At 38.4% G+C, this 12,857-nt stretch overlaps 1 protein-coding gene across 1 annotated transcript in view; it reads right to left on the reverse strand.

Annotated features, from left to right (window-relative positions):
* qsox1 (quiescin Q6 sulfhydryl oxidase 1) overlaps positions 1-12,857 on the reverse strand; it is a 31,380-nt gene that overhangs the window by 10,351 nt on the left and 8,172 nt on the right. The window contains exons 9-11 of the mRNA XM_074667349.1: positions 5,501-5,620; positions 1,774-1,912; positions 311-487 (exon numbers count right to left, since the gene is read on the reverse strand). Of these exons, the coding sequence (XP_074523450.1) occupies positions 311-487; positions 1,774-1,912; positions 5,501-5,620 (436 nt within the window). The remainder of the gene's footprint in view (positions 1-310; positions 488-1,773; positions 1,913-5,500; positions 5,621-12,857) is intronic.

Below are 12,857 nucleotides of genomic sequence, written 5' to 3' on the forward strand. Positions count from 1 at the left end.
TTTAGTGTTTGCCGACAACAGTATTGATCCGATCTGAGATTACCACTAATTTAACCTGAATTCCTCAATGAGAGAATCAGACAGGGTATTATGATCCGGCAACAACAGGTTTTCTGACTTTTCCTAACCCCAAAACAAAGAATCAAATATTTTTAATTGTACTAACGCTGCTTGACTTATCAGTGACAAGTGTTAAAATTTTCCATATTGCTGAGCCACTTTAGCAAGCTGCTACCACACTACATTGGCTACACAAACAGTTGTTGTAAAAAAAGACCATCTCAACATGACTGGTTGCACCGACTCTTACCTGCTAGTCTGTTGTTGACACGATTATGTCTTGACCAAAGCCACAGGACTGCTGTTGACAATGTGTTCACCTCCGACATACTCTCCTTCGCCATGTTCTCAAAGTGCTCTGCACAAAGCCTGCAGCCAAAGAAGTTGTGGACATAACTTCTCATTGCAGTCAGCACCTCCAAGGGATCTGGAGAGAAAGGACAGTTTATAGTAAGAGATGATAATGTGATGAACATGTGCTGTGTTTGTTTAGAAAAATATCACAAATCCTTTATTCTGTGTCCTGAATGTGTTCCTTTATTAAGGATGGACGAGTGTGTTTCAAGCAAAATCCCACAGATTACCTCCTCCTCTTAACATATAGAACAACTGGTCATTATCGCATGCATACAGCACAATCAATCACCTGCCCTTAAAGCTGGTTGTCTCTGACATACACAGAAATGTGCTGCTTGCTAATGGATGTGCAGGTCCACAGCTTCCTGGATTCCCACGGTTATGTGGGCCAGGAGTCAAAGAGAGCTGGGTTAACCCATATCGAGACGAACACACTATAGGAAGAGGATAAACCAATCTGGAGATTAAAGGCCGTTAACCCTCTGTGTGAATGGTGGCCAGGCTGTTGTCTCAGGGCTTTGACAGTATGCAAACATATTTTCATGAACCTGTTTGCTTTTGTTCTCAGCTTAGCAAGACCTTCAGATGAACCGAACTGAAAGTGGGAGAGTGTCTGGGAATGCGAGTGTGTTTGTGTGTGTGTGAGCATGCATCTGTTTATTTATAAGATATAAGGAAAGTTTAATTCAAAAAACAGTTCAAACATCCTCAAGTGTGTTTACTACTTTAATAATTTCTGTGTATAAGTGGATATTAGTGAATGAAGTTCTACAGTGAACACTGTGCAGTTTGTGAGTGTATGTCCATTAAGCTGGTGGTCTGTGGGGGGCCAGATGGACACCCATTTTGGCCAGTCCATCTGCAGGTCACATGATGGTCCGTAAAACTCTGGATTAACCTCTGTGTGTGTGTGTGTGTGTGTGTGTGTGTGTGTGTGTGTGTGTGTGTGTGTGTGTGTGTGTGTGTGTGTGTGTGTGTGTGTGCCTGGTGTGTGTGTGTGTGTGTGTGTGTGTTAGAGTTGAAGGGAGATTATTGTTCTTGACAAGAGCGGAGCCTCCGGTCATCTGCCTGTTTTTTTAACCAGCCACATTCCACTAATCTAGCATAATCCCTTTTCACACAGCCACAATTAGGCTCAATTTGAGGTGTAACAAAATGACACAACACAACAGAAGAATCAAAGTAAAAAAAAACATCATTAAGGTCTATGTTTTTGTGTCAGTGTTTGTTCAGTCCTTCCTCTAGGTGGTATTAAACATCAATCATTCATTTGTCCACTAATACTCTCAAAGCAGTAGTATACTGTAAATATCTGTTTATGTATATGTGTGTGTGTGTGTGTCTGAGTGTGTGTACCTGTGCTTTCATTGTTATAAGCCTGGACAGTAAGAACATGGAAGAGAGTCCACACCCCGCATGGATAACGTCTCAGGTGGGGCTGTGAACTCTGACAGCCCACCCACCGCACACCGTCGGGCAAAGCTGCATTGGAAGACTGGGAGAGAGGGAAAAACAAGCAGACAAACAAAATTAAAGATAAATATTGAGGTAAAGAAGGAAAAAGACCTCGATAGTAATTATGGCTTTACTTCATATATTTCCTACTTTCCTGAAATGCAAAAGAGGAAAATAAAATGCAACAACCTCCATGTTGTCAAACACAATAACTGGAGTTCACCTCTTATTCAATTAGATTTCTCCCCTGTGCTCTCTTGTGCTTTCTAGTCTTTCTCTGTAAACAAAACAAAACAATACACTTTCTTTTCAGAGTAACTGAACCAACTCTCAACAGAGTTTAACCAAATCTAACACAAAACTGTGTATTGATTCAAAGAAAGAAGTACTGAGTTAGTCCAGGTCTATACCCATACCCCACAACCTGTGAAAGAATCACAAAACCATTACCATCTTTTAGCTTGTAATTACAATTCCAACTTTTGATGGATTAAATTTAAAACACAACCTTGCTCTCATGCTCTATTTTAATTGCATAGTAATATTAGCTTATTGTTGAGGAAATTTCAGGAATCTTGACACTTGATGAAGAAGATTCAGCAGACTCAGATGGCTTAGGTTGAAATAGTTTATATAGCTCGGCCGAGGAGAAGTGACAGACAGTACACATGGGTGCCCAGTGTAATGCAGAGTCACTTCTAACAGGCCAGTCCGTGTGCTCAGTATTTAGTATTCTTGAGATTGGGATTGCTATGTCTGTCTATGAGCCAGTGGGTTCAGCATAGCTTGGTAACTCAGTGTGAGAAAAAGTGTTCAAGGAGATAAGAACATGTGAATCGGATCCAACCCAGACTAGGAAAAACACTGTCTCTGTGTACAGATAACTTAAAGGCAAATACAGGTATTATTGTGACACATATAGAGTCAATTTAGAATTAATTAAGGAAAATCATAAAGTAATATGAAAATTCCACCTCACCTATAACTGAGTTGTTAATGTATTGTGTAACTAGCTATTTAAAGTGTTAATTCTTTAAGAGACATTTTACTTGTGTTTAGAGTGATCATACATCCTCATCTGCTTAGACATGTCTTCCTTTTTGGTCGTAACATTATGTATATGAGAGATTATATTAAATTCCTGAAAAAGTCTGGGTATTGCTCAGCTTTAGACCATTAATATCAAGCCCTGCATTGAGCCACTGGCATTATTCTTATGAACCCACCTGCAAAAATGTTGAGCATTCACGCCACATGCGCCATTACGCAGAAGACACAGGCCACCCATTCAGAAAACATAACCTCTGCCTGCACTGCACCGCACCCAGACAACAAAAAGAGACTAAAGAAAAAAAAATGATGAACATGCTACCTCTGTCTTTTTATTACATTTTAAGCCATTATTTATTACCTTTATTTTTCTTTTTGCTCAACTACAATTTTGAGGCGTTAATTCTGGTGTATTTTAGGCATTCAATTTGCACAAGAGAAATATAGTTTGAGCAATTATTTGAGCTTGTTGTGAGCCATTTTTCACATTTACATCTGTCAAATTTTTCTCTTTTAACAGAAAAAGAATGTTTTAAATAAATGGTTTTTAAAGTTACTTGAGTAATTTGGGATATTTTGCAGTATTCCATTTTGGGGTCTCAGAATATAGTCACCCTACTATTGACAGCTTAAGCTAGCTATTTAAACTTCATGTAATACTTAAGCTTGTTATGAGTATTTTCATATTACTTTGTGGAGCTAAATTACTTGTTTGTCCATTATTTTAGCCAGTTACTAAATATTTTATTCCATATCTTAGCTAGCTTATTTGAATCTCTGTACATAGCTTTATGCTAATCTTCAAATGCTAGCTTTTCAAAAACTGTAGTTAGCTGTAGTTTGTGTTTCTTCATAATTTCGGCTGCTAATTTAACTTTTGTTAAATTCTAATTTGCAAGCAAGTCTAAATGTTCATCCATGATATTGAGCTTATCTTTTGAGAACTATTTATGCATATCTATATTCTTGTTTTAACTTAGCTTTTTAATTTTAGCAGTTTGGTCAGTCTCTAGCCAGCTCATAATTTTTCAAGCTGAATTTATAATGTTCATGCATTACCTTTGGTATTTTAACTATAAATTGAGGTTAAGTTAGCCAAGTGTCTACATTTTGCTTTAGCCAAATATTTTGACAGTTCATGTTTTGTGCTACACAAATATTTTTTAAAACATTGTTGTTTTCAAAAAAAATAATAATGGTATATAGTTTACAACCAACAGTAACACCCTCTATTTCAAAGGGGGAGTTATCCACAATTTTTCCAAGTAAACCCTAGGACACAGTGTCTCTTGGAAAAAAAAAGATCACAACAACATTAGGAAGGAGGAAAAAAGGTCTTCAAACATAAACCGAACCATTATTAAGATGTGTTTTTCAACACTAACTTGACAGCACATCCTCAGCAGGAATGAAAGTATTTTGTTGAAAGTGCCACAGAATAGGGCACAGGGGAGTGAAGAAGCCCTGAGACAGAAACTTTTCACAGAATTTGTCGATAATTGAAAAGATGTTGAATAACAACAGCATTCCCCCTAAATGAGGTACTCCCTAAATCCCAGAGACTCTCTAAAAATGTAGAGTCTTTACAACATCGTCCAACCTGTGCAACTTAATGAAAGCTGCTCCGTGTAGTTTCCTTGATCAATAAGAAGTCAATATCAGGTTAATGGCTCAGCCCTCCACTAATGAACAGAAGCTATCCAGATCTCTAACCACACACCACAGTTGAATCCAATAACATATTTTCTCTGACATAAAGTCGTTTCTCTTGCCACACTGCATCACCATCACTTGTGTGATTGACAGGGTTACTCACATGTCAATAGTAAAGATTTTCCGTATGTGAATGCGTGTGTGTGTGGAGAGTCCATTTCCTCTGGGCCAGAGTCTATTCATACCTTCTCATTGATTCATTGATCAATTGATTTGCCTGCTAAAAGCTAATGATGTAAGTAAGTGACTCTTTCAATTTGTATGGGGGCGTAAACTGGAGGCATGCAGGCTTCTGTCCAAAGACAACAGCACATAGATCCTTAGCTGTATGTGCTGGCACAGAGACAGGAACAAAGTACATATTGATATACCTGGATTATTTTACCCACGCATGCTGCGAGTTTTTATCAAAAATTTCAAGACATGTCTTCGACAGAGAAGGCATCAACGTGGCCTCAGAGGTGGTTTTGAACTGATTAAGTGGCCAGACTGACAAGTGACCTTGGTTTGTCAGTGGAGTGACGTGCTGTTCCCCGACAGACGTCCTCACATCACATCACATCAGTCTGGGTGTATTTTTGAGACCCTGCTTTTGGTTTTCCCTGCGACTGCTTATCTGCCCGGTCACCCTTTAAGTTCTTTGTAAAACACAAAGTTTGTTCTCAAAAAGTTACAATTTGCATTTATATGAGACTAATAACTCTTATGACTCCAATGTTCATTACCATAACAATGAAAATAGATTAACCAGTTCAAAGTGGTGTGTGGCTCTTTAAGAAAAACAAAACAAAAAACAAAAAAAAGGAGGAAGGAGAAGTTCATCACAATATTGATGCAGACTGTCTAAAGTGCTCGGTTGACTTACCTCTGCTGTATTTTCCAGTTTCTCTTTGAGTTCATCATAGGAAATCTCATCTCCACACTGGTTCAGCCAAGTGTCCACAGATCTGAGCAGGTTCATCACAACTGTACGGCCTGGAAAGTACTGTTGATTAAATAAAAATATATGTAGGTCATACTTCAATGTGATATGTCTCCCAGTTTTTAATTTTTGTTTAGGTTTTGTTGTCTGTTTCAGTTTATGAACATGTGATTCAAAGAATTTCGTCCTATTAAGATGCATAGGATGCCATGGGGAAATGTGTCAGGATTATCAGCAAGCGACTCATCCTGAATAATGTTACACACATTGTTGAGCTGTTAAAAAAAGTCAACATCAGTGTGTTTTTCCTTCTCAGCATCTTAAAAGACACCCAGCAAAAGAGACCACAGCTGAGCTTAAGCCTCCTCCTCCATTAACATCCGTCCTAAGCCACTAACAACCACTTAGTTACTTGTGTACTCAGTGCTTTCCCCTGCTGTGTATTTACATCTATTCAAAGACCCATGGATACAACCACAACTGGACGGAAACATGAAACTGTAACTAGCAGAGTAAGACGAATGAAGGGAAAGCGGAAATCCCGCTGATGGGTGTCTGAGACCTGTGATGACAGAGTGAAAACAGACAGAGACACATGTGTCTTTACACACACAGTACTGACAATAGAAACAGCTGATCTCCTCAGCATTCAGACAGTGGGGACAAAGAGAGTACTTAAATAAATTTCAGCTGAAGGCGCTTCTTATTCTCACTGTAAGCCTGACGGTGCATGATGATCGGCCTGCTTCCCAGAAATCCACACAGTAGAGGGATCAAGTGTTTTCTAAACACTAAACAACAGGCGAACATAATTGTATTGTAACTTTGGCTCAATCCAAATGATTTTGAGGTATCCACTGAATATTTGGTAACTTTTTGTTATCATTTGATGAATCATACTGTCCATGAAATGCCAGAAGTAGCAACACACCAGTTCAACTCTATAGATCTTAAGGTAAATTCTTATTTTTGTCAGATGAGCTTTTCAAGGCCTACAGATATCCAAATTTTGTTGTGTCAATTACAAAGAAAAGCGTTAAGTTGTCACTTTTGAGAAGCTAACAGAGTTACAAAACGGGGATGCTCCTGAAAGAAAACAAACCCATAAAGAGGTCACAGAGGAAACAGGGCACTGTTTTCAATACAACATGTGGGCAAATGGCGTGAACCATATGTCCATCTGAACACATCAGAACACAAACATGCTTTTCACTCTCAAGCTCAGCCGTTTATTCATCGCGGTCTAACAGGATCTATGAGTTACACCGTGACCACTTAACCAGACCCCCACTGATCTGCTAAGACCTTCTGGTCCAAAGTGAACAGAGAGCTGCTCTGTCTCCTTCATGTGCACTCAACAAGTAACCTTCCACCTTCATCAACATAATAAACAGAAAACTGTTTCTGTGTATAAAATCTGAAAGTCCACAAACTATAAGTTAATACCACACCATCTGAAACAACAATGGCATGTACGAGCAGACAAAGGCCTCTGACCAGTGCTGCTCACTGCCAGGAGAGTGATATAATAGGTTTAGGTCTTGATCTGAGGTCTGGATGTCAACCAGTCAGGAAAGCTCATTAAACAGCCGTATGAATTCAAGCAGAAGAGAAAACGCAGGTGTTTCCAGCTAATGGGTTTAACTCGGCATCACCAAAGCAACACTATTCATGAGCTCTTCAGGCCTGGGGACTGCCTACAAAAAGTACAAGCTGTGAAACTCAGAGTATTTTCAACACTATAGCTACACTCTGCTCTCTCTTATTCTCTTACTAATTTCTCTTTTCCTCAATCTCTGTCAGACTCATGGTTTTGATCTTTGATCTTAGATGTTGCACAGTGTTGCTTAGTGTGCTAAGTATGTATCATGTGTACAGTATCACCTTGACAAACTTGGGTTGAGTTAGTGATCAACTTTGGAGACAGTGTATTTAACTCCTAGAAAGCTTGACCTAATGAAGTTCATAAATAACCCCATGTGCTCTTTTTGCTCTTCCAAAAGTATTGGTACCTTTTTTCATATGTTTTGGGAATGTGCTCCAGTATTTAAGTTTTGGGAGATGATTGCCTTTAACCTTTCTAAATTGTTCAATACTACCTTACCATGTTTTCCTGCTGTACTTATTTTGAATGACTTATCTAACCTGCACAAAAATTTGGACAATAGAAAAGCCTTGCTGGCAGGCCTCACTGCTGGGAAAAAACGCTGGAAACCTCCACACTCGCTCTCATACCGTGCTTGGATTCTGACATACTTGGACATTGCTTATATGGAGCTATCAATAGCTAAAGTTCATGGAGCGAAAGACTCTGCCATAAAGAAGTGGGATGCACTTTTAACTAACCTCCGTGGACTTCCACGGAGGTTATGTAACATATGACTGAACTTTATGGATCTGGATCTGGGAAATGGGTGGGTTTTGATCTGGGTTTTTTGTTTTTTAATTTATTTTTTATTATTTGTGAGATTTCTTTAATTTAATTTACTTTATTTATATACTTTAATATTTTCCTTATATGTTTTCTCGGTTGTTTATACACTTTTACCACCTTGACAGTTATTGTAGATGATTATACCTTTAATCTGTATTCCGGTTATGATCACAATATCTGTATCTTTACCTACTGCACTTTTATTTACATTTGTAAATTTTTACAACTTGGACTCTATTTTTGTATCGTGCACAAATATATATTTGTATGTATAACGCCGAGAGGCAGAAACATAAAGCAAATAAAAATTTGATCACAAAAAAACTTTGGAGACAGTGTCAGTCTTCAGTAGTAAAATAATGCCTTTCAACAAATATAACAACCACTGTAGTAGTTACAAAAGATTAAGTATAGAAAGACTATTTTAAAATATTTCAAAAAAGGAGCAACATCAACTGAAGTACTGTCTTGTGAACATTTTTTTTCTTATTTGTAAAAATAAATTTATTGACAAACTTTATTTCATAATATATCTTACCTTGTCTCATGTATTTTTAAAGCTAACTTTGTCTTTGTTACATTTTATGGCTTTCATACATTTTTGTTTGTGTGAAATGGAGCATTGACACAGGGATCATGGCTGCTTTAAAAATGGAATTTCCTAAATGTTATGTATATTGAATGATTATAAAATCAATATAATTATTGAGGATACCTCTGATCACTGATTGACCAAAATAACAGGTTTATATTTTGTTTATATCAAATACATTTTGTGCTACATCACCCCTTTATTAGTTTGGTAATTTTTTATGCTGTTGTCTGTACCTTTAAAACAAAACACATACACACACGCGCGCGCACACATCCTGATCTAACCCCGTATCTCTCCCGCCCCCAACCCAGTTGCACCATGACAATCCCCTTCACCCTGGCAATATGTCATCTCTGATCCGATTAGTATCAGCAGCACTTGAGAAACCACAAGCGCCTTGCTGTGAGGGTCCAGGGTGGAAGGCATCTGTTGGCTTCACCAGTGCAGACCAGACCAGACCAGGCTGGACTCTGCAGACCCGTGCCACAGAGCAGAAAGCAGGCAAGACTTGTTTTTCTACTATCACTGCAGCTGAAAACATCCCAAAAATTAATTCTTGGGGGATTTGCTTTTTTAAAAAACAACCATGATTACATGCACAGCTGCTTTCAATAAAAAACAGTATGCATGTTGGGTAATATGTAAACACCATTACATGACTTAGCTCTGGCGTGAGAAGGGTGAAGGCCGTGTCCTTTCAGACCAAAGCCCCTCCTCTTAATTCTTTGTTTTATTCCCCGGCCCTCTGTCCCCTCTGGGCTGAAGGGCTTCTTTCAAGAAAAGCAGGATAGAGGTGTAATCCTTAAAAACCTTGCTGTAATGCTCTCATGCTTCCCAAGATCCACTTTTTTAATCCTTATGTACATGTAGAGGATTCATAAATCCGGCTTCAGCCTGACAAGACAGTAAATCTAGTAAAATAACGGACGGGTGAAAAGGACAAAAAAACAGAAGAGAGAAACAAAACAAAACAACCTTGTGTTTAGATGTTTGGTAAGAAATAGGGAGGATATGTGATGTTGGATGAAAAGAATTACACTTGCTTGACCAAACAAAGAATCACATAAAATTAAACAAGTGGAAAAGGAGGAAAATGAATTCCTATATTATTCATATTTAAAGGAAATTTTAAGCAAATCTTTTCGATAGTGAACATTCTTCTTTTTTCCTGGCATCGTGTAAAATAAACTAGGACAACATCTCACATGTAAATACACACACACACCCACATGGATGCAAATGCAATTACCACTGATTACTTTGTTTGGTTAAATTCAACCAGCATCATGAGTGTGAGGAAACGTGTCATCAACATTAAGCGATGACACACGCGTTAAGGTCACAATGTCATGACTCACTTTCTCTCTAATCTAATCTGATAACATGACTCACTGCAGGAGGTCAGGAGTCAGATTTCTTACAAACTGTGTCTGAGATCAGGAAGGGAATTTTCATCATCAAACGGAAGTTATTCTAATTAAGTTTGAAAGTAAAAGACAGCAAAAAGAAATTAGTATAAGAGCCAAAACATGACTTCAATATTAAGGATGCACAATATTATCGGCACAATATCGGTATCGGCTGATAAAAGCTTAAAAACACGTTTATCGGTAGCGGCAGATATGAAAATTTCTTTCGATAAGCACAGCCGATAAGGTGCTATTCAGATAGGATTATTATCATTTTCCATCTGAAAAATAAGCTCCTTAAATAAAATGTAGCACTTCATTTATTTGCACTGCAGAGCTCTGTGTCTGTCACCAGGTTGTTACAGTAGCTCTAAAATAATCAAATGCAACTTGGTTATGTTTAAAAATGCATTGTACATTTAAAGTTCATGTGATCTAAAGAAATTATTTTTCTGTATTTCAATACTGAATGTCTTGAGTTTGAAAAAATAATACATTTCTTATTTCTGGTAAAATCAAATGTTTTTTGTCTTGTTTTATGTGTGTTTCTTAAACAAATAAGACCGTCACAATAAGAGTAACATATACATTTCAGTACAGGATAGACTTAGCTTTCTTTACAGTGAAAAAAACAAACAAACTTGTGATTATCTGCATATCGGCCTAAAGGGGTTTCGATATATCGGCATATCGGATATCGACAAAAATCCAATATTGTGCATCCCTATTCATTATTTTTAGCAAATGAACTGCATCTGTAGATACTTTATCTAAATGTTTTTAAAAAATGTGTTACTCTTTCAACGTGCACAAACTGGTTTAACTGTATTTTTTATCCTGATGAAGATCGTCCACTTTGCCTTCATCTCCTTTAATGTCATTTCTGTTCACAGCCTGCTCGCTCGTCTGACATGAACTGTTCCCAACACAACAACTGACTGGAAGGATTCAGCCTCTTTGTGGTCTCGTGCAGTCAAATGACAACGAGGCCTGTCACAAGTCAGCTGCAACAATGTCGACCTCCTCAGCCGCACAAAGCCCTGCTGAGGAGCGAGGCCATTCTTGTAGGGGGGGACAGGCTAAAAATACCACAGGGACCTGCTGCTATTGACTAAACAAACTGGAGCTAATGGGAGACCACCCCTCCCACTCCGCCACACAAACACACATACAGACTCATACATACTCAAGCACTGACACACACTCGCTTGCTACAACGCCTCCCTAGAGAGACAGAGATATAATCAGAGAGATTGGTGGCAGACTGGAGCAGTGAGACAGGCTGGTGTGTAGCCAATAGGGACAGGGCTAGCAGGTCAGGCCTCATCATCACAACATGTTTGCGAGGCTGGCACACTTCAGGCAGACAGAGGGATGGAGGGAACAAGGTGAGCATGTGATGAGATGTGGAGAAAGCAAAAACACAAAGGCAGAAACAGGAAAACGATGAATTGAAGCTAATAAATCACAGAGAGGTATAAAATAGGAGAAGACATTTGCATCCTTTGAAGTGAAAGGAGCAAAAAGACTTGACAGAGGATTGACATTCGACATCCATAAGTATTTACTGAGACACCTGTGTGAAAGCAAAACAGGAATACACCATGACAAGGAAGAATGGAGCTGTGGTACCAGTGCCCCAGAAAGGTTTGATATTAATCAGCTGGTGTAAACTCTGTGGGTGGCCAGTAGCTGGCTGCCACGCTTCAATCCCCATAGGAGCCAACATCAAGAGGGTCAACAACACCCAAGAGAGTCTTTGTGCTCCTGCTGCAGCCAAAAACATCCACTCTGGCCTTTAATCATGAACAAGTACGCAAGTGTGTGTGGAGAGAAGTAAATGTGCTTTTTTGGAAATAATTAATTTGGTAAATACAACAAATAATCTGAGGGAATGACAGGAATAAGGATAAGTCATGAAGAGTAACTTTTAAGTTCTACACTGCAATACAAAAGTACAAATGTGCAGTATGAATGAGCATTCTGCTGTCTCACTCTCCATCTACTGTTGACCTGCTGCAACTACATTTCTTCTGCACATGGTTATTCATTTTCCCATTTGGAGGCACGGAAATTTTTTTTTCCTACTCATATCCAGAAAAACTTTTTTACTCCAACAGAAAAAGTACACTAGAAATCCAATTTTAATTTTACGTCATTTTAGAAAAATGTAATGTGTCTTCTTGTCTCATACCAACTTCCTCCATCCCCTGATAACAAAAATAGTGATGAGGTTCTGATCACAGAATGTAAACAGGAAGTCAAATAAACTGCGGACCATGGGTCATATTATTCCCAATTATTACCTCTGCCAAAGAGGTTATGTTTTAGGGAGAGTTTGTCTGTCTGTCTGTTTGTTTGTCTGTGAACAGCATAACTCAAAAAGTAACCAACAAATTTTGATGAAACTTCCATGAAATGTTCAAAATGGGATAAAGAAAAAGCGATACAATTTTGGAGGTGATCCAAATCAATGTCCAGATCAAGATTTTTTTTTAAAGGATTCTTTATTATTGTGAGATAGGGCCGTTTTCAACATATGTGTATATAACTCCACAATAAATGGTTGGGTTGCTTTGCAAAACAATACAAGACAAGGTCACCATCGTTTCTGATCCAGATCCTGGCAATATTCTGGATACTAAGATCTGGATTATGATATGTACCGAGTCATCATAATTTTCAACACTGTCAGGTAACAAGTTATCGTACAAACCTGCAGCTAACACCAAATAGTAGCAGACAGTCTGCTGAAAGGGAGTATAACATTAAAGTAGGACTAAAGTCTTGCGTAACAATCACGTTATGCTTGGTGGAGGTCTGTGCTCTCTGAGGGCTTTTCCAGCTCAGCATGTTTTAGCA

This window comes from Halichoeres trimaculatus, unplaced genomic scaffold (assembly GCF_033239565.1).
Source record: "Halichoeres trimaculatus isolate MK-OKI-2021-1 unplaced genomic scaffold, fHalTri1.1 fHalTri1_scaffold_4, whole genome shotgun sequence".
Taxonomy (NCBI): domain Eukaryota; kingdom Metazoa; phylum Chordata; class Actinopteri; order Labriformes; family Labridae; genus Halichoeres; species Halichoeres trimaculatus.